Genomic DNA, 26,472 nt, shown 5'->3' with positions numbered 1-26,472 from the left:
AGCATCGCATCAGTGCTAATGCCAAGAAAATTGAATATTTGCAGTGAGTGCTCCCACTGGACCGAAGGTAACGACACTTGACAAAATAAATTTATGGCGGTGCTTGACTTCATATAAAGATTTACACAATATTGTATGTCTGTATACATGTGTGCGTGGGTTTCGTTTCCCCTAGCACTTCCTTCTGGCTATCCTGCAGCCCCATGCCAAGATGCTCGCTGTATGCCCAGTACAGGTGGTAGGGGCTGCCAGGCGCCCTGTCTGGGCTCGCGTCATGCTTCACATTGGCCCAGAAGATGGGAACAGTTGTCACATTGGTGAAACAAACAACTTTTAAGGGCGCTTGTTTTGCGATGTGTCCTTTTTTCAGTAATTAGAGATGTCTTTTGCGGGTTGGCCCCTCAGTCAACACATGATTGTCTTTTCTTGGCCAAGGAGTCTTTCATTTGGACATTTGAAATTACAACATACAACAAGGTTGTAGCTAGTCCAGTCCTAACGAGACATTTAATTAAAAAGAGCATGGAAAGTTACTTTTGATGAATAAACAACCTGTAGTCATTAGTAAGGTTGATTTTGCTGATTGGCACCCCCTTTTCAGTTTATTTGTTGTTTATATCACTCCTGCTAGCACTGTTTGAATTCTTCAGCAAACCAATTAGCTGCACAACTTCAGATTGAAGAGAATATGATTGGGCTGTGAGATGGAGAAAATGCCTCCCTGCGAGGCAAATCTGGCTGCTCAGACTAAAGCATATAAGGAACTGAACGACTAGAGAAGTCCTTCCAAAATCCCTGAGACTCATGGAAATTTATTTTAAAAAGATTTAGTATGATAAACTCAGCTGTGTCTTATCAGGCTTATCAGGGATACAGCATATGTTAATAACATGTCAGTATGTGCTATCACTTACACACTTCAGTTATTTCCCTGGGGATTTTAGTCATTTTTACTGAAAAGCTACCAGACCCATAAATGTTGAGTTTTGCAAATTCTCTAACAAGCAATACCTCATATGTCTGCCTGTCGAAATGTCCTAAGACCCTTATAATGGCTCTATTTAAGGCCCTGCACACCCATGTTACATCTTCACAGGTGTTTTCTTTATTTTATCAAATTAGAGACTCTTCTGTGTGTGGGTGTGTATAAACTGTGCTTGATTGACATCTCCTGAACTCGCTGGTTAGGTTTTTTTGCGTCTTTTAGGGTGTGTCAAATTTAGGGATGAAACATTGACCCAAATAAACCCACGTTGCATTCTGCGCATGCGCGCCTCTTTCTGGGAGATGCTGGACAATGTTTGCCGTGAGATTCTAATAGCGCAGTTAACTGTACCTGGTTATCATGGTAATTAAAATGTGTATATAATAATAACCATCAGTAATTTTACTGTGGTTTACCGTAGAACCGGTAATCGTTTCATCTCTAGCTATGTGATAGTGGCATTGGTGCACCACAAGCCAACGATCAGTTCAATGAAAAGAACCACGCCTGAATTACTGTTACAGCTCCGTTTGTCATTCTTTGGTATGCTCTTAAGGACAATAATATGCATGGCCTTTTTTAAATTAAAAATCACAAGTATTTCTCAGGTTATAAAGCTCACTTAACTGTAGAATAAAAACAAATTCAACATTTCTTAATTTTATTGTTTTCTAAGGTTTATGATGCAGTATTTAGCTGACACAGGCGGTTACCTCCAGCCTGGTTATTTGTCTCTTGGACTGGGGAATAAAACAATAATGATAATTATTATAACAAATGTTCAATATATCGTCAGTAAATGTTTGATTAAATTCATTTGAATCACGAAGGAATTGGTGCCTAATTTTTCTTTTAAGATTATTATTTTGTTGAGAGAAAGTGACTGAAAAAAGATCTACTAATCATAATTTAAAAAAAGGATTTTATCATAATTGTTTTTAATGTTCTACCTCAGATTTGTGAAGTGATCCACTGTTTGGAATCAAGTTTAACCACACAATTAACCGTCTGGTTTGTTCTATTTTCACTGTGGAGCAAAAATCAGCCTTGACATTTATCGTGATAATTATCTATATTGAATGGTATGAAATGTTTTATCGTGATTAGGGTTGGGCCGATAGACGATGCCATCGTCCATCGGCGACGTCACGACGTCGAGCCGTTATCCTGATTGTAAATTTTTACGTGAACACCACATGAAGTCACCGGCACAGAGACTTTTTAGGGACCTCAGTAACCTACTAGAAATATACATCATTGAGAGTTTCATTGGTCAGTTTCGTTTACCCAAGGAAGCTATCTTGAGTCTGACAGATGAATTAGCTGAAGTACTTAGCCCTGCCTCCTCCCGTTTTAGGATGTTTCCTCTTAAATATTTATTTTTTGGCATCTTGTACCATGTTCTTGGATCTTTTCTGTATATCTTTGACGCTCTGCTCAATGGGTGGGTTAACACTGTTTATGTTTATCATTGTCGTCGCAATTTTTTCCCAAATCAAGCATTTCTTTTTGTTACTACACCCTCCGCTAAATTTTCTAAGTAAAATGTCCTTAAAACTATTATACTGCTTTAACAAACACATTTTTTCCATTGGGGTAGACTGCACTGAGTGGTTGGTTATGCCTACTCAATCTGCCTTTTTTTTTTTGTTTTTTTTTAGTTTTGAAAAGTGTCTTATTTTTACCCAGAACTCACTGAAAGTGTAGTCCTACTAAAATAATCTTCAGTGCTCTGTGCAACGGTCTGATTTAGATGTCTATCTGAAGTCTGACTGTCTACTATATCTAAGCCATAGTCAAAGTGTATCTCTGTGAAACCGGCCCCAGAACTCAGAACACGCTACCTAGCAGGCGCTTAGTCTTCAATAAATATCTGCCTCAAATATTTTTTAAAGTTGAATAAAAAAAAAGCATCCCCTGGTTTTTTGGGGGGGGGTTATGTCGTTGTAGTGACAGTGCTCTTACAGAGGGAAAACTGAGCACTTGGTGGAGGGAACTCATATTTATTATTATCTTACTGTGGCAGGAAAGCTGCACCTTCTGCCTCAGATTCTTTTGGCACTTCTCCGTCTATCATTGTCCATCCAGTGGTCCTTGACACCTACATTGAATATTCTCCTCCTCTTGAGATTTTAGATGATTGCGTTTTCCTTCCCTTTGCTCTATCCTCCCTTCCCTTCATTTTCTTATGGTCCCTTTTGTCTGCTGCAGATGTTTTCATTATTAATAAGTTAGCTACCTTGTTCTTTGTGATATCAAAGAAACCATTTTTTGAAAATGGACTCAAAGCCAGGCTGAACTGTACTTGGTCAAGAGTCAACTTGTCCCCATTCAAAATTTTGCTGCATCGATATACTTTTGATTATTTGAATTTTATCAGAAGTTCTTGTGTTTTTAATAATTTGCTACTACTACATCACAAAGCTTGACTTATGTAAAGGTATGGTTTTGTTTTATTTAAACCCCAAGTAACAAAATTTCTCGGTCGTAACAGTGTTGTGATTAAAAAATATAAATGAATTGTTCTCTTAAGTACAACTAAGGTGTAGTACAGATCTTAAGGACTTAAGATTGTACACAAGAAAAACAGTGTAGGTCGAGACTTGAATTTTCTCGAATGTTGTATCTTTTCCTACTGGCTTGCTAGAATGTATTGCTAGAAATGATTATGAAAGTTGTTGGCTACAGAGAGAACATGCTGGAGGGGATGGTTGTAAGAACAAATAAAAAATCTTAATGCTCTTAAAACAAGGCAAAGCTATGGAAGTGAAAGCACAAACAGAACTAATTAAGTCCAATTACATCAGTGTTTTCCTCTAGCAGGGTCTGCAAGGGTAGTCTTTGGTTTTTGGAACTTTAATTGTCGTCTGTGGCAGACATTTTCACGGTGGGTTAATTGAAGTCAGGGGGATTAAAAACGCCCCTGCCATGATCTCTCCACTCCTAGCTGTAAATACACTATTCAGTATGCAGTGAGGCGTGTGTGTGTGTGTGTGTGTGTGTGTGTGTGTTTTCTTTCTTCTTTGGGGTTAACCCTTCAATAGATCACTCTACCTGCCCCAAATGGGAAATTGATTACCTCCGTTTTTCCTTGTTCTCCCTCAGTGAGGGAAATTAGAAATCACTTGGCAGCCCACCTCTAAGTGATTATATATAAACATTGAAGATATCATGTGCACTGTTATGTATTTGGAATTTGGGTGTCACCTTTGCTTTTTCCCAAGTGTTAAAAATAATTGTCACATATTGTCTTTTGCTCTCTGTCCCCAGTCTTTCACATTTCCTCTCTATCTCTCTATCAGAGCTCTCTGTCTCTCTCGCTGTAGTGTAGAACTGAGACTTGGGCTGTGTCTGCTTTTGAAAGCTCACCCAGAATTATAAATCAAGAGAGTGGATCCCCCGGGTGCCGTCACCATCGCCATCAGTTCCACTGTTTTATTCATCTTCTCCTTTATCTCATCACGTTTCTGCCCCACATTAAATTTTGTGTGTGTGCTGTAGGGGGAGGGCGAGAGGTAAGAAGGAGAGAAGCATGTGAGTGTGAGAGAAATGAAGAAAAGGCTGAGCATGACAAGAGAGGGTGGAAAGGAGGTTAGAGGTGTAGGAATGGGGAGATGGGGAAGGTAGAAAGTTATGAGGGAAAAGGAGAGCAACCAAGCAAAAGATTGAGCGTCAGAGCTGGGAAAAGTAAAGGAGAAGCAGAAAAAGATGGACAGCAAAAGTAAACAGCTGTGAGAGAGATGCTGGGGCATAGAAACTGTTGGCAGAAGATGGAGCAAGATGGTGGGGAAGAAGAAAAATGGCAATGATGAGTAGATGGGAGGGCTGCATTAAAATCAGAGACTGTCAGAAACAGTTTTCACTACTAGTGGTGATCCAAATAGAGACATAAACAAATAATTCCACTAAACATCAATAGGCGATCGGAATAGTAGGGGATAAATTTCTCTCTTAACCCTCTATGGTGGCAAGGAATTGTGTGTCCTTTTGAACCAGATGTTTTATACAAATGATTCAACTTTTTTGTGCCCATTCAAGCCTTGGAAGTGCTGCAATGGAGAGTCAGCGAACTGCCTATGCAGAAAATGAACAGGAAGCTGAAGTACTGGAAATGTCTCCTCCAACTTTGCTTCACATAGGCTGTGTTCACTGTTAGTCCTTTGTTTACTTATACGAGTCTGACCACATGGGATGTGGATGAGGCAAATGATGTGTGTGGCTCTGTATAGGTAGTAAGGCCTGTCCAGGAAAGGCTTAACGACCTACACCTGTGAATGCATGCATCGAGTGCAGTTGCTGCACCTGTTGTAGTCAGCGGAGAGACAATAGATAATTGATTGAAAAACAAGGTAGATCTTTTAAAGTGCTCAGGCTAGCACACATGCTGTTAAACGAACATCGACAACGAAGTATATTACAATTATTTTTCTCCCATTCAAAAAGATGAACTTTGATATCTGCACATGTGAGTGAACAAACACACACCCCATTTCCCCTTCCACATCATCTCCCCATTTCCGCTGTAAAAACAAAGCCGTGTGACAAGCGGCGCCGTCAAATGTGCATATGGTGAACATCAGTGTGTTATGCACACAAAGCAGCTGCTTCACTATGCTCTCACTCTCTCCCGTGCATCAGTACATCACAGAGTGTGTTTCTATGCCTGTTTGTGGCCTTGTGTGTGTGTGTGTGTCTCTCTCTATATGTGCATGCGCATGTAAGGCAGGCATACTCTCCACAGGGCTTGCTTAACTAAGATTAATTGCACCAAATCCACTGTGCCAGGTGGAACATGCACCACGGTGGGTGCACTCACACAAACACACAGACACGCTCACAAATAGGCACACACATCCCATTATAGCCTTGCTGCTGAAAATTAGCCTCGTACCTCTCCTGACACCCTGGACCAGACCACAACTCGATACCACCATTTACTTCCCTACAACTCGCACATTTATCACTGTTCCCTCCTTCCGACAGATGAACACGTGGACGAACAAAATGCCTCGACAGAAGGACAAGCTATCTGCTCTCTCACATCAGCACCAGCTGACCTTGACAAAATGTAGAATGAAAGTGCTTGTCCTCTTTTCTCTTAAGACAAGGAAATAATGTGCTTAAGCTTATTGTCTTTGACAGTGTTATCCAAGATGCAGCATGTCTGTAGGAACATGTGCCCTGTGAGCTACAGTAGAGTTTTACAAAAGCAGTGGAAGTGAGACAAGGTCAGCAATCAGCATATCACATATTAGGTCATAACTGCTGCCAACTGCTGTTGGTAAGTTAGCTGAGTTAGCCATGCGTCTGAGTCTGGAATAGGCACCAGAGCTGGGCGAGCGGGCACAATTCTTGCACATTGTACCCTTTTTCTTTTTTAAATAAAAAAACTGCATATTCCCACGTTGTTGAGAACTGTTAATAGGCCTGTCAGTTTCCCCGTCCTGGTTGACAGTGCCATTAAAGTTTGCTTTAAACAGAGTCAGTGTGTTGGAAATGATGATTTTGAAAATAAAATATGGTTTAGAAATAAGCTAGGTGTCACATTTTGACAGTAAACTTTTGCTTCCTTGAAGCTAAACATTTAGTTTTAAACTGCTAAAATTATATAAGAACCATTTGATAATTATTACTATTGAGTCATTTAAAAAATGTTTTGTCAGGTATTTGTTCATACTACAGGGATAGAGAGGGAGAGAGAGAGGATTCATCTTTTTCTCCTCTCCACATTCTAAATTGTGGAGATCAATCGTCCTATTATAGGTCAGCTTTACCTCTCTCACACGTGGCCTTCCTTCCCCTTCTTGTAGCTTTCACACTTTCTCCTTTCTTCCTGTGTCTCTTCTCCCTGCAATTCTCCTTTCTATTTCTCTCTCTCATGTGTGTCATAGTGATGTTGAGTTGTGGTCCTCATTAATCTTGTGGTTGTTTTGTAAATACTGTATCTACATATCCGCTATCGCAAAACATTTTTTTTCCCCCACTCAGTCCTGTCATGTGATGAACTTAAATAGTCCACCCCACCAGAACGTTTCAGATGTGTTGAATTGATTTTAAATGTGTTGAATATTATCCAAAGTGGATATTGTTACAATATTTTTTACAGTCGAACTATCAATAATTAGGTTAGTTTGGTCAAGACTACATTAGTACTACAACTTGGACTGGAAGAAGCTGGATGCTATTCATATCATTGATCCGTTAATTTTAGCCATCTATTTTTACCATTTATCGTTTCATTTATGGTAATTTTTTCCATTTCTAACATCTCTCCATTACTTTCAGCTATTTCAAACATTTCTCCACTACTTTAAGCTTTTTCACTACTTTTGGCTAACTCATTCAATTGTTTATCCACTTACCTAGCTAGCTTTTTCAAATATTTCTTCATTACTTTGAACTATTTTGAACCTCTATCCATTACTTTCAGCCAATTCAACCATTTATCCATTACTATTATGCAGTCTGCTAACTATCAATTATGTATTCATTATTTTGTTATTTGAACAACTTTTAATTTTTAGCTAGCTATTAGCTTTTTTATCTTTTTTTTTTTTTTAAGTAGTTGTTCTACTAAATCTTTCTATATGCCTCTAGGTATAAGGACAGCTGCTAAGTCATCCCCTTCTTACAACTATACGTGTGTGTGTGTGCATTTATCTCTGTGTATGCCTGTCTTGCCGGCTGGAAGCAATTTTTTGTTGTTTTTTTTTTTAAGAGAGAGAGATTGAGAACAAATAATAGAAATCAATTCAAGGCTTATGTAGGTAGCACTTACGAGCTTGCTCAAGGGCAATGTCTGTTAGCTCAAGGCCTAATTGGCGCATTGTATTGTACCAGTGGGACAAAAGATGCATGGCCTAATGAATGAGACCTAGATGGAACCCGGCAACTTGAAGGTTTTGTCTTCAGTAGCTGTTCCCGGAGGAAACATTTTTCAAACACTTTTATCAGTGCTTTTTATTATGTTGAATCTGTCACACGTGGGTGGGATGTCCATTTTCAGAATGTCACATTTTGTGTCACCTGTAAACTTTATTTATGTATTTTTTTGAAACGTCTCACCTCAAGGGTACAGGGTACAGACATTTCTGTGCACTTACAGATGTACAGCTCTTAAGTGTCCTTGAATAACATTGTCCTTTTCCTCTTTTCACTCACTGCGGAGACATTGCCTTCACTTTCTGGCTTGATTCATATTTCCAGATAGAACTTTCCCCTCAAATGAATTGTACTGACTCCAAAAATTTAGGAGTCCACAGTTCACCACTAATTTGTAATGTGATGATTGGACCGAGAAGGAGAAAAGTGCATTAATATCATCAGGTATTCTCCCTTCCTGTTTAGGATATCCAGAAGAGTAGCAAGGTTAAAGAAGGATGGGTAAACAAAAAAGCGACAGTGGAACAACAAGACCGAATAGGCAGCTGGTCTTCAAACATTGAGCTTCACTTTGTTCTCCATAGTAGGCAATAACAGATGTAGTGTTTGTAGTTGTATATGGGGTAAAGTCAAGCCAGGTATATTTATAGAATGCTTAACAAGATTGTCGGAGGCTTTTAAAGAAAACTGAAGATCCAAAATGAATGTGTAAACACAGAGATTGGAAAAAACACTTTCTTTTTTTTCCTTACAAAACAGCTTGGAGTTTGTGTCGAGAATAAATGAATGTCAGAACAGAGTGCAGAGTAAAAGTAGGTTGTCAGCTGTGTTGACTGAATCGGTCAAGAGTGTGAACTCATTTCAATTAGGGTTGGTGTGCTGAGTCCTGAGGGTGAGATGGGGGGGGGGAAAACGAGATGTCATGGAACTACACCCCTCTCCACTCAGCCAAGCGCTGGTAGAATAAGGTGTCTTTAAATTGTTATGTGCCTAAACCTTTGTTTTGTTTTTTCTCTTAGCTCTGAAGTATTTATGAAATGCCAAGATAAGCGTGCTTTGCTGTTACCAGGGGCAAAATATGAGGAATTAGGCATTTAGAGCAGCCAGCAAAACTAGCAGTCCTATCAATCATCCAAAATAGCTGGCCTGTGTGTCGACTTTGAGGCGATATTGATGGGTCAACACAAAATAAAAATGTTTCTTATATGTACAGAGAAAGTAAGGCAAGAAAGCAAAGCCACGTCTTAACTTCTACATTAAACACCACTAATACTCTTTAGATTGCAGTTCAATCGCAGCTCTATATTTCTGTTCTGAAACTAAGCTTAGTGAGTTTTTCTCACCATTTCCCTTAAACTGTCCTTGATCAATGATCCATCATTCTACCTTTATTGTGACTAAGAGAGGGAACATTTTTAACAAAGTTTTTTTTTATGGAGGTCCGATTGGCCCCTCTAATCCCTTTTTAAACTATTTACTTTTTCTATTTACCAAACTGTGGAAGTAGAGGAACGTAAAGGAGGGTACAGGAAATGCAGCTCACCAAGTTTTAGACATTAGACATTTTTATATTATTCATCTGCCCAACTTGACAGTAGTGGATATAAACTTCGGCAAGTGCTTTTTTGCTTGTGCGTGTTCGTGTGTATGTGCGCACAAAACCACAGCGGACTTTCCAGGCAAGGCCCCGTCAGCCTGTCAAAGTGGTGATTAGAATGTGTTGTGACACACACACATACGTGCATCCTCACATTCAGAGACACATACACATTCGCACACATCTTGCTGCCCATGCCGAGATGTTGTGGCCTGCAGCAGCATGCAAGGTCTGGTGCAGTTCACCTCTTGTGTCATTGAGTATTAGAGTATGGACTATCTGTCTGGTTCACTGCAGAAACACATACACACACTGGTAAAGCCTTGTTGATTTTGACTCTTAACATTACCGCCCAAGGTGAGGAGTTTAGCTCCCAGCTGATAAATACCTCCACCTATCACGCACGTACACACGCACATGCACACGCGCGCTCACACACGCACGCGCGCGCACACACACACACACAAACATCGTTGCTTTAGATGTACAGCGTGCAGTATATGTCATCCTTGGGCTTCACTCATCACTTTGTCTCTCTGTTGCGCTTTCCACACATTTAAGCACATAGACTTGCTCACAAACACGTTCTTCCTCTCCCACATTTTCCACTTTCACTCAGAATCACGTCCCGTTCCCTTCTCCAGTTTGTCTTTCCCACACTGATCTCACAGTTTCACACGTCTTTTAAATACAGATTAATTTAGTCTCACACACGATCCTCTTTCCTCTTTCTGTCTCACACACACACACACACACACACACACACACACCAGCAGCACTAAGGGAATGGGCAGACTCATTCCCTGTCTGGCCTCGGGACCCAGATTGATTGATAGTGGAGGCAGCAGAGAAGCAGAAATGAGGGAAGCATAGCAAACGGTGGCGCATGCTCCCACCTAGCGCCTTGATGATATTGTAAAATTGGCTATTCTCTTGTTAATGCTGCCAATAAAGTCCACAGAATATTACCAGCGGTCTTGGTAATTCAACAACAGGGAGCAAGAAGTCCAGGTTTTTTATTTTTTGAAAAGAGAACATACATTCCTTTTAAACTAGCTTATTGTGCTAGGACCTATATTTTTAGGATGGTTGAGTCTCACTCTGGACAGGGCCTAGACACAATCTAGATATCAAAGGTATTGTTAAAAAATGTATACACTGTCCTCACAGGTCTGGGACCCATGGTGGCTGCTAACAGTTTAAGGGAAAAAGAAGGAAAATCTATGTGCCGGTACCTTACCCACAAGTCTGATTGATCAGTGCAGATCAACATCCATCTTGGTACTAAAACCTTTTTTTTTCTAGCATGTCTTTTCATTTTCTTTTGTCTAAGACCTCCAATCCAAGGAATTATTTGTGAATGTACACTGTTCAACAGTGCAACACTTTCCCCATCAACAACTGGATTCTTCTGTTGTTGATCAGAGCGGCTCCTTTTGAAGGGGAAGGTGCTTTTACATCAGTCACATCCACCTTAATGGTTGTTGAAAGAACAGCAAACATCATTCATTCATGTACCCCCATTCTGATCACTCTAATTAGAACACAGGCTACCTTCCCGTCACGTTCCCCCTTTTTTCATATTACTATAAAGCACAGAAAGTACAAAAGCTTCTCTTCTTTGTCACATATGAATCTTTGATTTTTGAAGTCATTGACTGTTGTTTATCATTAACTTGCCTCTTTTGGCTTATAGGCACGCTAAACAATAAGTATTAGCCTTAATGGAAAAATTGCAGTTTTTTGTTATTTTGCTATTTTCTGTTTACAGAAGTTTATTTCTGATGAACATTTGTCGTTACTTCAGACATTTTGCAGATTTTATGATTAACTGATTAATAATTAATCATTTTTGAGGATTTTAAAATCTTGGAGTTGCAGAGCGCCCTCTGGTGGACAAACTATTCAACCACTACACTCCTTTCATGGTTGAAGGATTCGTTTTCTGTCTCTCCTTTTCGTTTTTAATTGTCATTTAATTGCTTTTATACGATACGAATTATCTGCAAATAGCTCTTTCAAATCCATGACACATTAATAGTAAAAATGAATTCATTGCACAGCATCGAGCATAAACAAAGCTTTCCATCAAGGTGTGGACAGTCCTCAAACACGTCCCCAGGAGCACATTGACCATAAAAGACCAGGCATATACTAGGTTTCGACCTAATCTTGTTTGTACCACACATTGTGAGAGGTCTCCAGAGGCTTTACTACTTCACGATATTGTAAAGTATACATACACACACATAGTCACCCATGTCAGATGGTCAAACAATTTGTTTTTCTGTTTAGTTTTGCAGCTCTAGTGACCCTATGGCTTTTACAAGGCTCTGTGCTCTGTATTAGATCCGTAGTGGGGGAGCTGTCTGGCCTGCCTCTGGCCTGTAGTCTCACTCAGCCATCGGAATCTCAGTTGAGCTATCAGGCGGCATTTGGGATGGTTGTCTGCATGTGTCCTTTGTCTTTTTCTTTCTGACCTGGGTGCAGTGTCAAGTAGCTTGTTGTACTTGTCTGCTTGAGTCTCTAGTGGAAGCTGGGTGTCACTCAGATGGGTAAAATTCAACTCAGTCTCCCCTTCTGTTATTTTTATGTATTTTGTGGTATTGTAGACCTTAATGCAAATTAGTTAGAGGACAGTACAATGTTTTAACATGATTTGGCCCATTTTCTGTCTAGCTTCTAGGCGTTTCTCTGGTTTCAGTTAATATAAATACAATATTTAATAAATGTTAAATATTTGCATATTCATTTTTCATCAGCATCACTTTGCAGCAGTATTATCTTTTTAAATATATGTATTGGATCTTAAGGAAATACGAAAAATACAAAGAGAATTCAAGTGTAACAATGGTTTACAATATTGATATGAATAGCCAATACGTTGTTTGGTTTAGCTGCACGCTTAGTTTAAGTAGAACATAAATATTCTCTAAAAAATAGTTATTTGTAATTCAGAGTAAGCATTAGCCCTAACCGTTTGGGTCCCTTATCTATTTCCCTAACAAATTTCTAAATGATTTAGCTACAAGTTGCTGTCCCTGCAGAATGAGCTGTAATTTTTGCCAACAGACTACATCTCCGTGTGTGTGCGAGCTCCGTGGACTCTTGGATACTTCGTAGCTCTCGCCTGCTCCAGGAAAACACTGTGTAGTCCCAAGTTATTTGAATTTCTTTGGAACCTACTCTGCGCTTTTGAGATTCTCAGCACACTCAGAAGTTATTTCATAACCTTTCCTGGAGCCATTCCTTTTCACAGTCCAGTCTTTGATTCTACGCAAACAGTCGGAATGACCTTAGTTGTAAAGAAACCTCTCTTTTTTTATAAAAAACAAAACATTGACATCTTGAAAACTTCAACATCAGGAAGGAAATATCAACAACTTTGAAGTCTTTCTGAAATTGTAGTAGAGTAGCAGGTTAATTGAAAAGCAAGCGTCTGCGAGTCGTGCATTTTGTCACTTACCAAGACATGATAGTGTAAACTTTGTGATTGCAAGTTGTTGGCAGGGGAACATGCCCAGTTGTTGCATGGAATGAAAATGTGTTGTTTAAACACATCAGTATCTCAACTATAGTCAAACCTCGCTACCACTACACTATTCATTATTCATTGAATTCATTAGTCATTATCAGCTAATCTACTGTTGCAATTGATGAATTAGTTGGTTACTAAACTTGTCAACATGTTATAAACCACATTTTAGATATTTCAGAATAGCATCACCAATATCTTATGGTGCTTTTTATTTACAATAGACCTGAATGTTTTGCTGAAATGGCCACACAAATTTGTAATCTTGAAATTGAGCACAACTCTCAAGCATAATTTATAATTATATATAATAAATTCAAATAAAATAAAGACTAAAATACATTATACAATATAATTAGAATAAAACTGTTGCACTGTACAACGGGAGTTAGCAGTATTAACATGCAGTCATTGTATCTATTAGATTGACAGAGTGAAGGGGATATGTACAGATATGTTTGTATTCAGGCACAAACCTCACACAGATCTAATCTATTTTGTTAGTAATAATAATTGATTAGTCTAAAAGTGAAGTCATCCTTATTTAAACAAACTTATTTGACACTGCATATAAAAATGTTGTCCACACATTAAGATCACAAAGGATCTGGAGAGGGAGAGCTTTGGTTTTCCTGCCTCTGCTGTCAATCCTTCAGCTTCCAGCTTTTGCCTCAGAGACAGATCACTTTGTGCACAATTTCCTTGCTAATGAGGGGGTGTGAGGGCAGGTATATGCATCAATGGCGCTTCAGAGGTAAGTACACATACTGATTGGCATGGAAGTGCAGAGACAGATACAGTAGTTAGGTGTCGGGCTGCCTTCCCTCTCCATTGAGCTCTGTGTGTCTTGGAGTCTGATGCCAGCCTGCCCCTGGGCGGATCCACTCGACAACAGTTGTAACTCTGTCACATACACCCTCCTATCCTGATACTCACTTGCTTCCTCTGTTACTTGTCTCACCCACTCCATGTTTTAATTCTCACCTACTTTGTCACTGTAGACTCCGAATTACACTTGAATCTTCTTCCACCTGCAACCCCCCCCCCCCAAGCTAATTTTCCTCTATGAAATATACTATACACAAATTGTCTCCCGTGTATTTGCTACTACGCTGAAAAATCGCAGCCACACAAACAGTGGCAGACGCCACCTGACGCTGCCGCCTCCTGTGATTTGTCACAGTATTGCTACATGGTCTGCAATCTCGGTCTTCCTCATCATGTACCCTATCTTCCTCGGTTCCTCTCCTTCCTTCCCATCTCCTCCCCCCTGTAATCTCCTGTCCATCTACTCTGCTTGCTTTTGCTTCACTGACCATGTCAATCACTAAATAAAAGGCTAGATTAAAAGGCTAAATTGGTACATCCAGTCCATCACTGCAAGACAGGCTGTGAATAAGGGCCTCTGTGCCTGTCCATCCAGTGCTCCAGTGCAGATGTTGTTAAAAAATTCAGTGAGACTATTGAGAGGAAAGAAGAGCCTCAGCGACTGCTATTCTCCTCGTGCTGCGCTCCTGCAGGGGTTGAATGTGGAATTGTGGGCAGACCATGGCCATTTGTTTTCTGCGTGGAGTACAGCAGAGGCAGTGGAACGAATGACTGAGAGTGATAAGTGTGTGTGTGTGTGTGTGCGCGGGTGTTTTGTGGGAGGTTGGTTAAGACTGGCTAAGCTAATGGAAATAAACCAGAAAGTGTTTTGTGCATGACTTTTCTTTTTTTACTCTTTGTGAGTTCTAAATGAACTCTGAGAGGTCGAAAGCCTAGAAGAGACCAGCTGGAATGTTGAAATATTTTGACAGAAATCACTCTGTGCTTTACATAACATCACCACCAAGGGTTGAACTCGGGCCATCGTAAAGAAGCCAAAAGTGTAATGTCACCTTTGTATTAAAGTGACATTTTTCTTCACGGACTTCTTTCTGTTTCTCCTTTCTACGCTCCTTCTCTTTTTCTTTTTCCTTTTTCATTCACCCTTCTCCCCCTCCCGCTTAACACGTTCTGACTCTTTCCACTGTCCTCCACCTTTCTATCTTCTTTGCTCTCTTTTTTTTTTTCTTTTGCTTTTCACCATCCCTCTTTTCCACCTCTCCTCCGGTTTGTTTTTATTAACAGCCCCAACAGGAGAAGGATGCGCTCTTCAGACTGGGGTCTAGGGGGCCACAGCTGCCCAATAACGCCCTGATTTATCAACCTCCTCCAGCGAGCCAGTATGGAGATGCTGAGTTTCTCGCTTGCTTTGGTTGTTACTTACAGCCAGGGAGGAAGGTTGTTTATATTTCTGGCTTTCTGTCTGGCGTAATGAAATGGCTTTCCTTGTAATGTATCTAGCCTTCTCTCCAGTAGCTGAAGCCTGTCTGTGTATCTATCTTTTCTCTCTACCAGGACATATTTAACGGCATAATAAATGGAAGGGTGACTGGTGATCCCGGTTAATGTTTGTTTTATAAATCTCCATCACAGCCACTTGATAACAGAAGATAAAGCTAGTGTTTTTCTATGTTACCGCACGTTTTCTTCACATCGTCGTTTCTCATTTTGTTTCCCTGTATTTCTCATTTTTTTCCCACATCTTTTTCCTCCCTCCCTCCTTCCCTCCCTCTGTTCATACACCATATCCAGCCATGTCCAGTTCCAGATGGAGACCAGACATTCACAGATCCCCCCCAAAAATATCTCCAAGCTGATTTCAATTAAGTTGATTCTTAATAACATTTTTTTCTCTCTGTCCCATTCCTCTGACTTTCCCTCTCTCTCCATTCCTACCTCTCTCTGCTTCTAGTCCAGTACCAGATGGAGATGATGCGTTCTCTGCGCCACGTTAACATTGACCATCTGCACGTAGGCTGGTACCAGTCCACCTACTATGGCTCCTTTGTCAGCAGAGCACTGCTTGACTCCCAGTTCAGCTACCAGCATGCCATTGAAGAGTCAGTTGTGCTCATCTATGGTAAGTAGACCCACACAGACAACTGGGGAAAGACTATGGTGATGGATTTCTTTTCACTCATAACATTGTTCATGATATTATACCTAAATCAATTAAAAGCAGTGTATTCAACCACAGGGGCTTAAAGAAAATGTGGCGTTTGTCAAGACAGGGTAGCACCATTAAGTTGAAAATACAACCTATTAGTACCTAACTCCTTGTGGTTTCTACATCTTTTGCTCAGATTTAATATACCAGATCATAATTGATTTTACTTCTCTGGCATTAAAAGTGGCACTTGTACTACTGATATATTTATGGTTCATATTCATTCAAGTTTCAGCCATGATTAAACAGTCACAAGTCAAGTTTAGTCTCTTAAATCAATAGCTATCTACAAATCTAATAAAAGACATGGCCACTGAGAAGTCTGACAATGTTCTACTGTGGCTGACATCCAGAGAGTCACAGAAATAAATCAGCGTGACAGATGTGGGAAAAGATTAGTTGAGGTAAGAAAAAATGAAAAATGTTTTTTTTTTTTTATAAAAACAGTGGTTGGGTTTCAACATAAATCTTGCAAGTGTCTTTATTGACAATCAAGTACATTTCAAATAGATTCGAAGAATAATATGATTATCTTTTTGTGCAGATATGCAAAGTGCAATACTATCTTATTTTGCAAAAATTTACATTTGTAAGATGACATTGATCAAACAAAAAGATAGCAGGTGCCGAGGTAGTTATGCGCATGTTGCCATCTAACACAGCCAAGACCTGGGGTTGTGTCCTCTCAGTAAATCATCAGTGGCAGGTGAAAAGAAGCAGCCTTGAATGTCATGTCTTGCAAGAAGTCTCTTTGCCCTTGAAAGGCCAACAGCAGAGGAGGTTGTGAAAAGTAGAAAACAGGGGGAAATAAGCGGGATTAATGAGGTATCTGGTAGCCGCTAACATGACACACATCGTTTGCCTGCACCTGCTTCACAGTAAAAACCTTCAAGAGTTGCCCATAATTGCATGCACCACAAATGCCATTCCAGATGGTTTAAGCTTTCTTTGAAAAGACAGCAATATTAACACCTACATGACAGCAAATTAAAACCTGTCACTATAAAACAGCGTGCATTTAACTGCTCTGTGTTTTAAGGAAATGATTATTCATTACTATATAATGACTCAAAGTTGTCATTAGGTTGAGTTTTGCAGCAGTGTATTGAAAATATGTGGATTCAAGTAAAATGTACGTTTTTTTGTGTATATTTATGGTGCTGAAATGTGACTCACGCATTAGACTTTTACAAGCTGAAGACAAATAATCAAATATAGATATTGTCAAAATGCCAGATTGTATCAAGATAGTATTTTCTGTCCGTATTGTACACTTCATAATGTGCCGAGTTTACCCCCTTCAGTTTTATGAACTGATAAGTAGAGACAGGGTGACACAAACCGTCTTACAACCTCACAGACCTGAAATCACAACTTTTCATTAAAACTTTTGTTGTACACTAGCATTAAGTCAAGAGAGACGCAGCAACCCCCCCCCCCCCCTCTAATTCTCCAGAATTAATTCAGGGTTATCGTGTTCTTAGATTGTACAATCCACGCTAGGCAAAGATTAATTTTAACCAGCTGACATGAACCCCTCCGATCTAGTCCTGCCAGCCAGCTGGCTGCTCAGGCAGGTCAGTCAGCCTCTTTCTCATTCTAAACAAGGGCTCCTGTTAATGTCAGTCAATAATGCAGCGCTTAATGGATCAAAGCACCTCAAAGGAATTGACGTTATCTCTGTTTAAAGGCAAAGGGAAAGAAAATGGATTTCTTTTTTGTTCTCCTCGTCATTAGCTCGCCGGTCGTTTTATGTCAATGGATGAATCAATCAGGTGGCCAACTGGCAAGTTAATAGCTTCCATCCAATGACAGGTTAGAATTAGAGTGGGTTGTTAAAGCAATTGGTTAAAGATGTTCGCCATGGCAACATTTTTTTTGCATGAGTTGGACAGGTTAAGATGGTCGGGCACAGCAAACCTTCAACAGCTCTTTGCAGGTCCAGAACTTTCAAGTCAGGGACATATGGTACAACTGTTCAGGCACAGAACAGCCTGTCCTCACCAGAAAAAACGTCTGTAGTTCAATTATTCAAGCAGCTTATTGCAATCCATATTTCCGTTTACTGATAAGCCACAACCTAAAAGACTGTAGTGCTTTAAATAAGTTTTACTTACTCTTTGGCTCGTGGGTCAAACAAACAAAGAACTTTCAGTCAGGGGTTCGGGGTTCGAGACCTTTGTGAAATTAAGTCAATTTTGACTTATTTAAAAAAAATTGTTAATGTTACATAGGTATCCTGCATCTTCTGTCTATTTTATGTTTTTATTTAATCCGACTACCCTTTCCCACAGGAGGCTTTTGTCTCCTGCCAGGCCGTTATTGTAAATAAGGAAGTGTTCTTAATTAACTTGCCTGTTAAATAAAAGTATAATAAAATAAATAATAATAATTAATAGGTGACTTATGTGGGACAAGTGATTTATGTAACATAGTTATTTTAACTCAATCACTTTTCCTAAATCTAGCCAAGTAGTTTTGTTGCCTAAGCCTAACCACACTGCGGCCATGTCACAACGTTAAACACGTGTTTAACATTATTTGACTTGCATAACGTTCTGGATTGGTACCTTCCAGCAGTCTTGTGTGGCGTTTTGGGAGTCACTGCCCATCAACCTATTTTGTTGTTTAGGAATGAGGACATATTGCATTAGGAAGTTTTTAGGTGCTATTGTACCATTCTTAAATGTTATTGTATACAAAAAAAGGGAAAGGGACAGTTTTCAGTGTAGTTTACTTGTCACTAGGGGGGGTGTTCATCCTGTAAAGCACTTGTATAGTGTCTTCTGTAGCTCTGAGGGGAGCTTTATAAAGTAAAAAGGCTAGGCAACTTAAAATTTCAACAAAATCCTGCGTTATATACTGAAGTTGTTGTTGTGTTTGAGAGAAGTGGGCATTTAGGTGCCACTGAGGGTCTAATGAAAGACCAAACTTCCTTTGGATAGGAGTGAGTTTTCTTGGCTGTCAGCATCCAGTCTTAGTGGAGATGGCCCGCATAAATTTAGCTTGGCTCTATCTTGTTTGGGATTGGCTATGTTGTAGGCAAGTGGCTCGTCACAGTTGGCTGTTTGGATGGGAATAAGTCACGCTAAAATCTGTGGTAGACTCTAGTTTGGTGGCTGTCAGCCTGTCTAGTCTGACCCAGTATTACCACTTTATCTCTCTCTGCAGCAAGTAGCATAAACAGGAAAACAGGAAGTGCAGTAGAATTGGATGATTATTACTCAAACAGTCTAGATACTTTTGCTTTTTCTATCTTTTTAAATGTTACTTTAACTTGATTCTTCAGTTTGTAGAATTGATATATTGTAGCAGTAGCTCTACCACTCTGTTCCTTCCTGCACAGATTTGTAAGCCCATACATAAATTAATGTTTTCACGGAACTTTGACTAGCATCAGCTAACACACAAAAAGTATTTGACTGGAAGTAGCCAGTTGGAAACTGTTGTGAGCACTTGTGGTATGTGGGAGGCAGAACCTGAACGAAGCGTTCTCAACTCAGTCAGTCAATTCATAAACAAGACACTTGACCCCTGACTTTTTCAGCAGATGCTCAGAGGCCAACCGCTGGAGGCCAAGGTGTGATTTTGTATTACTGTGCCAACTCTCACTCTAATATGTATAAACATTGAGTATAGAATGTATATCAGCAGATGACCTGTAAAATTTTACATAGTAGTGATTGCGTGGGAAACCCAGGAAGCCACTTTTACCTTTTTTAGAGAGCTTAACCTAAAGAAGAAATCAGATTTTTCTATTTAGTAAAGTGTGTAAAAGGGTTGTTTGCTGAATTCAGAGAATCTGATTTAAAGGGAATCTATACATAATTTTCTTTCAACCCACATCTTTCTCTCTTGTCATTGTAGACCCCATAAAGACGGCCCAAGGCTCCCTGTCCCTCAAGGCCTACAGGCTTACCCCAAAACTCATGGAGATCTGCAAAGAGAAAGATTTCACACCTGAGGGGTAAGTAGCTCATAACAGAAAACACAAAAAAAATTGTTCACATGCACACAGAAGTGTAGATCTTCACAGCAAATTCTTCTGTTTTCATTCAGGCTCACATTGCTTACGGGAATAAACAAATTTGCCTTTTCACTCTCTTGAGTCTGCTCATCCAGTGGATGCAAACATAGGCTTTGGCATCTGCAGGGGAGGCATTTAGTAGCAGTTGGAGATGGATGCTGATGATGTTGATGATGATTTATCAGCTCACCCTTGCCCATCAAAGAAATGTACCATGTTTACGCTTTTTCTGACCTTGAGGCTTATCGTAATTGCTTTTAAATTGCAGCTAAAAATGAATGTAATGAGGGGACCGTTTTTCTGGGTAGTCCAAATGCACAAACTCACACATGAATAAACACACGCATGAAGGGACACACCCATGTGCCGACAAATCGAACTAAACCGCTAAATGAAGACGTCCCAGTGCTATCAAATTGCTGTCTTTTCAGAACCACTAAAAGCAAGTGTATTTGCAGGAGTAAGGGACAATTTAACTGCATAATTTAATTTCTCTTTCTCTTAATTTCTTCCAATATTTCTCCACCTGTGTCTCCTTTGGAAGCCACTCTGTTATTGACCCAGTGTGTTTGGCCCAGAGTCAGGATCCTTCTCATTTCTACAGCTTTTCATTAGTTCCTATGATTTATTATGGCTCCAATCTGTAGTTATCAGTGTTCCCAATAAACCTGTGACTGAAAGAGGGCAGCTCTGGGCAGGAAAGGACAATATCACTTCTTAGCACAAATATTGTCTTTCCTATTATTTTTAGAACAGACAGGAAGATCTGAATATCAATAATGTTTTTATTTTTTTCCAAAGTTGCAAAACTTCAAAAGCATTTAAATTTCCCCCCACTACACTGTGGAAGAAGCAGTCTCTTTCATGTTGGTATATTTGAGCTTGCATATATTGTGCACTTTTTTTATTTTTTTTTTATTATATAAATGAAAGGCAGGGGACAGATGAGTGTTGAATAGAGCTATCCCTTTGAACTGCCCTCGAAAGCGATGGAGGGCAGTGGTCAATAGCCTCCACTTCAGCACACAATATAAAGCATCAAATTAGTCGGACTGTGGAGTCAATCTTTGCCTTTCTCCAGTGGGGCCCAACTTGGAAAGAGCATGGCATTAAGTGTGCCAAAGTCCAGTAGGGTTGAGCAATTTGTCCTGCTTAGAATGGTACTGTCCTTCTATTTCCTCATAGACACATGTTTTAGCTCTGCAGGCATTTGAAAAGGTCAAAATATGCAGGAAATATTTTAAAGCACTGCAGATGGATAATTGTGCCAATTTGTACAACAAACAGTATTTATAACATTTTCCACATAGACTGCTGTTATCCATACTGACTTTTGTTCTGCCCACTCAATGCCCAACGCTGGATTGTCCATATGCGTTGCCTCAGAGTCTCCTCTTAAAGTTTGCCTGAGGTGATGCTCCACTTGCAATACAAAACAACAGTTTTTCAAATTTACCTTATAAGAATCAGATGATGCTCCACACCCCTATTTATCACACAGACACACGTAATGTAAACATCTCTTGTTTCTGGTACAGTAAACATGGTGGATTAATGCAGCCAGTGTATTGATCCCATAACAAGCAAGGCACATCTAACAAGCCAACATTAGACACATACAGACATTAGTTTGTAGCTCCTCCACTGTGCACAAGTGACAGGCTGAACCAGGGCAGTCAGTCAATGCTATTGGATTTATGTGAGACATTAAGCAATGTTTGAAGTTCCATTTTGTGTTAACAGGCCCATGTCAGAGAGAGATGAGGCTTTTAGCTCCCTAGGAACAAGAAGAGGTGGTTAAAAATCAGTCGGTGCTTCACACACTTCTCAGCAGAGCCTATAAAAAGTAATTTAGGCTACTGAGTCGAACATTGCTCGAGCTGGGCAATATGGACATCCTATCATATCACGCCATTTTCAGATATCAAAATGCAACATTATTATTCATTTTGAGGTTCAGCCTGAGGTGCAATTTTCTGAAAAGTAAAAGCCGAGTGGTAACAGTTCACTGCTCCATTTGCAACCTTTCTTGTAAGCATATGCGAACAACAAATAAAATGTGAAAATATGTCAAACGCAGACCTGAGGGGATCTCTGCCCTCAACAAAACAGATGTCGGATGCATTAGAACTAGAGTTATGGCCGCTGTTAACCACATCCACTCTATGTTGCCTTAACATTTGTTCAAAATGGACCAGCAAGGACCTAGATTTTTCTTTGCATGAGTTTTTCTTTTTTTCATCACTGATTCTCATATGTTTTGTCATGCGCGCGGGTTTTGCGCATTAGCAGGTAAGCTGTCCCCGGAAAAAAATACTTGTTGTCTGAGACTGAAAATTATAAAATATAATGTTCCCTCTGGTTTTTGTATACAGGTAAGGCTACTTGTCAGCATAATAAAAACAACAAAGTGATGTCACTAAGGTCTGGATAGTATATGATAGTATTTATCCATATATCAGGATATTAATGAGATTTTTTCCAAAATCTATGTAAAAGAAATGCTCAGGAATACTAATTTATAAATACAGATCCATTGCAAATGAGTATTATTGAAATCCCTGAGTTTTTTCACTTTGTCGGATCTGTCCTATGTTGAATTAACTCTTTGTAGTCTGAAAAGGTTGGTAAATGACAATGTGAATGCCTTTTACAATAAGATGAAAAGTCTTATTGTAAAAGGCATTCACATTGTCTTAAATAATTTTTATCTTCACTGTGAAGGCGAATTGTAACTTCTCCTCTTCTTTCCCTCACTCTCCAGCTTGAAGAAGGCTAACATTGGCTTCGAGCATATGTTCGAGGAGGTGCCCATTGTCATCAAAAACTCCCACCTCATCAACGCACTGATGTGGGACCTGGAGGACAAGTCCACAGTCACCGACAAGCACGAACTGCTCAACCTCTCAAGCAGGTCAGACGTGAGCTCATGTAGCCATTTACCAGGAAGGCCTAAGGCCAGACACCTTTGTTGTAAAAAAAACAGTTGTTCTCAGGGGGCCAACATTTACCAACATCTGTCCTCAGAAATACCTGACCTTCAATCCTGCTGTAAATGTTCTAATCTAACACGGACATTGAAAATGTAGGTTATCCGACCGATTTAACTGCTATAGATACTGGAGTGACTCAGTTTCTCCATTTTATATGTGGAACTAGTCTTTTATTTCCAAATTAAAAAAACATGTATGTGTTTATTTTGGAGTTTCAAGGCTCCTGTTTACAGAACATGCAAATTAATGATTTGAAATTGTACTTGGAGAGACCTGTGTGAAATCATAATGGTAGGAAATATACTGGCATATCGTTCATCAGTAGACCTCAGTGTTTCTCATCAGCCTCTATGCTTACTTTTGGATGGTTTGGGATGATGTAATTTCCATTTATAACCACTGTCCTTAAGTGATTTCACAAAGTATCCCCTTAATTTGCATATGGTTACCATACCGCTGAGCATACATACTTACTGAAGAATACAGCCTTTTTAAAAGCCTCTTACAAGCTTTAAAATCAACAGGCTTCTTTCACAGACATGAGTTAAAGCTACTTCTAAATTAAAATTGATTTGACATTAGGGAACTCCTGGTCATTAATCTGTGTCTTTTACAGTGTTCTAAAGTGTGCCAGATAGGTGGAAAGAATTAGAGGTCTATTGATATATTTGATCTTGTGTTTACCCACCATACATGATTTTAGTACTGTTATCAAGCACATCTTAGGAAAGCTGGTTTGATTTGTGCTTTTTTTATTATCACAAAAATCCTGTGAAAAGTTCAAATGCTAAAAAATACAAACAATTTATCTTAATAACTTTTTATTTTTTATTGTAGCCAAAGCTCAAATGTCTGTACTAGTGTCTTCCAAAATCTATTAAAAACATATTAAAGAGCCATATTAATGTATTGGGGGACATATTTTTCCATTACCATAACACTGGCAGTGTATTTTACTCTCAACACGAAGGACTTACAACCTCAACTGCACTGATTGATCTGTGTTCACCCTGCTTTGTTAGTTTGCTTTACACTTTATCATTAGCTAATGATTAGAAACGTACAAATTCTGGGTCGTACTCACAAGGTTGAGTGCATAGCTGACAACACTGATGAAAAAGAGGTCACATTTGGTGGACCTGCAGTAAGCTAGAGTACTTTGGAGAAAATATGACGAGCTGAGTACACTGACCTTGTGTGTTGTAATGAAGGAATATGTCACGCAGTACAACGCTATGGCTCTTTTGTGTAGTTTTAATAGTTTTTAGAGGATAATAGACTTGTATAGCACATATGCATAAGCAATATGGGGCTGTGGTTCTACAGACACTACTCATTAGTAGGATAAATTCTTTGTTGGTTTTGGTCTTTTCATGGTATTTGCTGATAATAATGAAAGGATTGAAAATAACACCAGGGTAATCCTGTAAAACCAGTTTTAACCTGCTTGGACTACAGTACCAGGTGGGTGAGGAATACAGGATCAGGACATCTCAGAGGTATAAAACAAACCCTAACAAGCATTTGTTGTTCGGATCAGATCTGCAACCCACACCGAAATCTCAGTCAAATTCTAGTTCTTAGACATATTGACCAGTGATCTGATTTCAGGAACTTATCGGCATGCCTTCGGGTTAGTATTGGCTGTTTGATTGGGATTGCCATTCCAAAACTATTTACTACAGTAAATGCCACCATCTAAATGTCAGAGCCTACTTATTCAAAAAATGTCTCTAAAAACAGGACCTGCCAACAAACTTTGTCTTCCATCACTAATGAGCACAATGCGAACAAATATCATCCCACCATTTCAACTCACAGCCTGGCTCTTTAAGTCTCGCATTTAAATCTCAGAGGCTTTCAGCATCAGTCTCAGGAGGATTTATCAGCAATCATTTATGGAGATAAACTGCTGCAAGTGGAGCAACAGCTGTGAAGCTTCCCAGGGGCAGGTGTGAGAAATTAGCACAATAACGACTCAAAGTGCTGATTTACACACTGTTAGCGCACAGAACACACTGTGCTTACTTCTATGCTGCAGTGTAGCACGTCAGGAGTTGTTGTGATTCTTCTCATCTGTGTCCTGTAACACAAGTCATGAATTAAATGAAGACTATGTGGAATGCATATGCCCGGCCAACCAAGCCTGGCACCAGACCACAGTCATTTGTTAGAAATTGTCAAACAGTCTGAAGGAGAATACCTCACTTTTCTCGCATATTGTTCCATTTTCCAAATGACTAATCTGTAGTTGAAACATAGCTTTTGATGTGACCCAAAATGGGACAGAAGGAGCCTGCCAGTCCCCATAGGTGTCCCGGCATGACTGCCGATGGAATGTCTGGCAAGATGAAATTGTTTCCTGAAGTTGTCAGATTGCTGCGCAGCTCTGTCCTTGCATTGGATTGTAGCGTCCGTCTCTCTACCTCTTCTTCCACTGACAGCCGCACCCTTTTCTTCTCATTTCCACCCCTTCAAAAAAGATAACGATAATGGTTTTTATTTAATGTTTTTCCTTTTGTCTCATTTTCCAATCTGCAGCCCCATTTGTCAATGTCATCTACGTCCAAGGCTGAGTGAATGCAGTTTCACTTCACCAAACAGGGTTGTTGTTACCACAGATGATGATGTTGATCGTGGTGATGGATTTCATGAATGTAAATTCATTTATGTAGCGCCCCTCCCCCCCCCCCAAACAGCCTTGAAATGGCTCTCTATTTACAATGTTACAAAAGCGGCCTGTCTTTATGTCAGGCCACAAAGATTTTTGCGTGTGGGGCCATCTTACATGATCTTCACCTGTCTTAAAATGTGCTCACTTTGGAGGAGCTTACATTGTTCATTATAAATTGTCTTTTTAAACCTTTGTATTTACTTTTTGTTCTGTGTGAATTAGCAGCTCGCCAGCCCATTACCTCTGTTTAGTGTAATTGGCCATCAGAATAGAAATGTTAATGGATAGTGGACGGATGTGTAAACAGTGAGGAAGGTGACAAGACATACCTGTCAGTCACAGAGGAGGTGGTGATAGAAGATGTTGCAGTGATTGAAATACAATGTGGAAAAATGTCATATGACAGACAAACCAATGCGATGGACTTTGAAGATATATTTTTAAACAGCAGCTAATCTATAACTCTTTCTGATAGTTAAGGTTCTTCTGGGGATGCAAGGAAAGAGTGGAATTTAAACCCAGAGTTATTGGGCTATAGGGTATCCAGTTACATAAGGATTAGTAATATATTTTAACCATTTTCATTGTATAAAATAATGTTGGGACAGTGTTAGATCTAGACTGTTTCTAGTCCTCTTAAAAAAAAAATATTATTCTGCTACAGAAACAAGCCAGGGATCCATATTTTGCCCCAATCCATCAGTTTAAAAGACTCCATCAGAGCAAAACACTCATTATAAGAATG

General features: G+C 39.6%; 1 protein-coding gene across 1 annotated transcript in view; it reads left to right on the top strand.

Annotated features, from left to right (window-relative positions):
- LOC119897916 (eukaryotic translation initiation factor 3 subunit H) overlaps nt 1-26,472 on the top strand; it is a 57,632-nt gene that overhangs the window by 17,342 nt on the left and 13,818 nt on the right. The window contains exons 3-5 of the mRNA XM_038711961.1: nt 15,779-15,946; nt 19,901-20,000; nt 22,825-22,974. Coding sequence (XP_038567889.1) covers nt 15,779-15,946; nt 19,901-20,000; nt 22,825-22,974 — 418 coding nt within the window. The remainder of the gene's footprint in view (nt 1-15,778; nt 15,947-19,900; nt 20,001-22,824; nt 22,975-26,472) is intronic.

This window comes from Micropterus salmoides, unplaced genomic scaffold (assembly GCF_014851395.1).
Source record: "Micropterus salmoides isolate LMB-PRFRI ecotype aquatic unplaced genomic scaffold, ASM1485139v1 Ms_hic_scaffold_11, whole genome shotgun sequence".
In the NCBI taxonomy this organism is placed as follows: domain Eukaryota; kingdom Metazoa; phylum Chordata; class Actinopteri; order Centrarchiformes; family Centrarchidae; genus Micropterus; species Micropterus salmoides.
The sequence above is the reverse complement of the archived record's forward strand: the minus strand, read 5'-3'. Positions and strand labels throughout refer to the sequence as shown.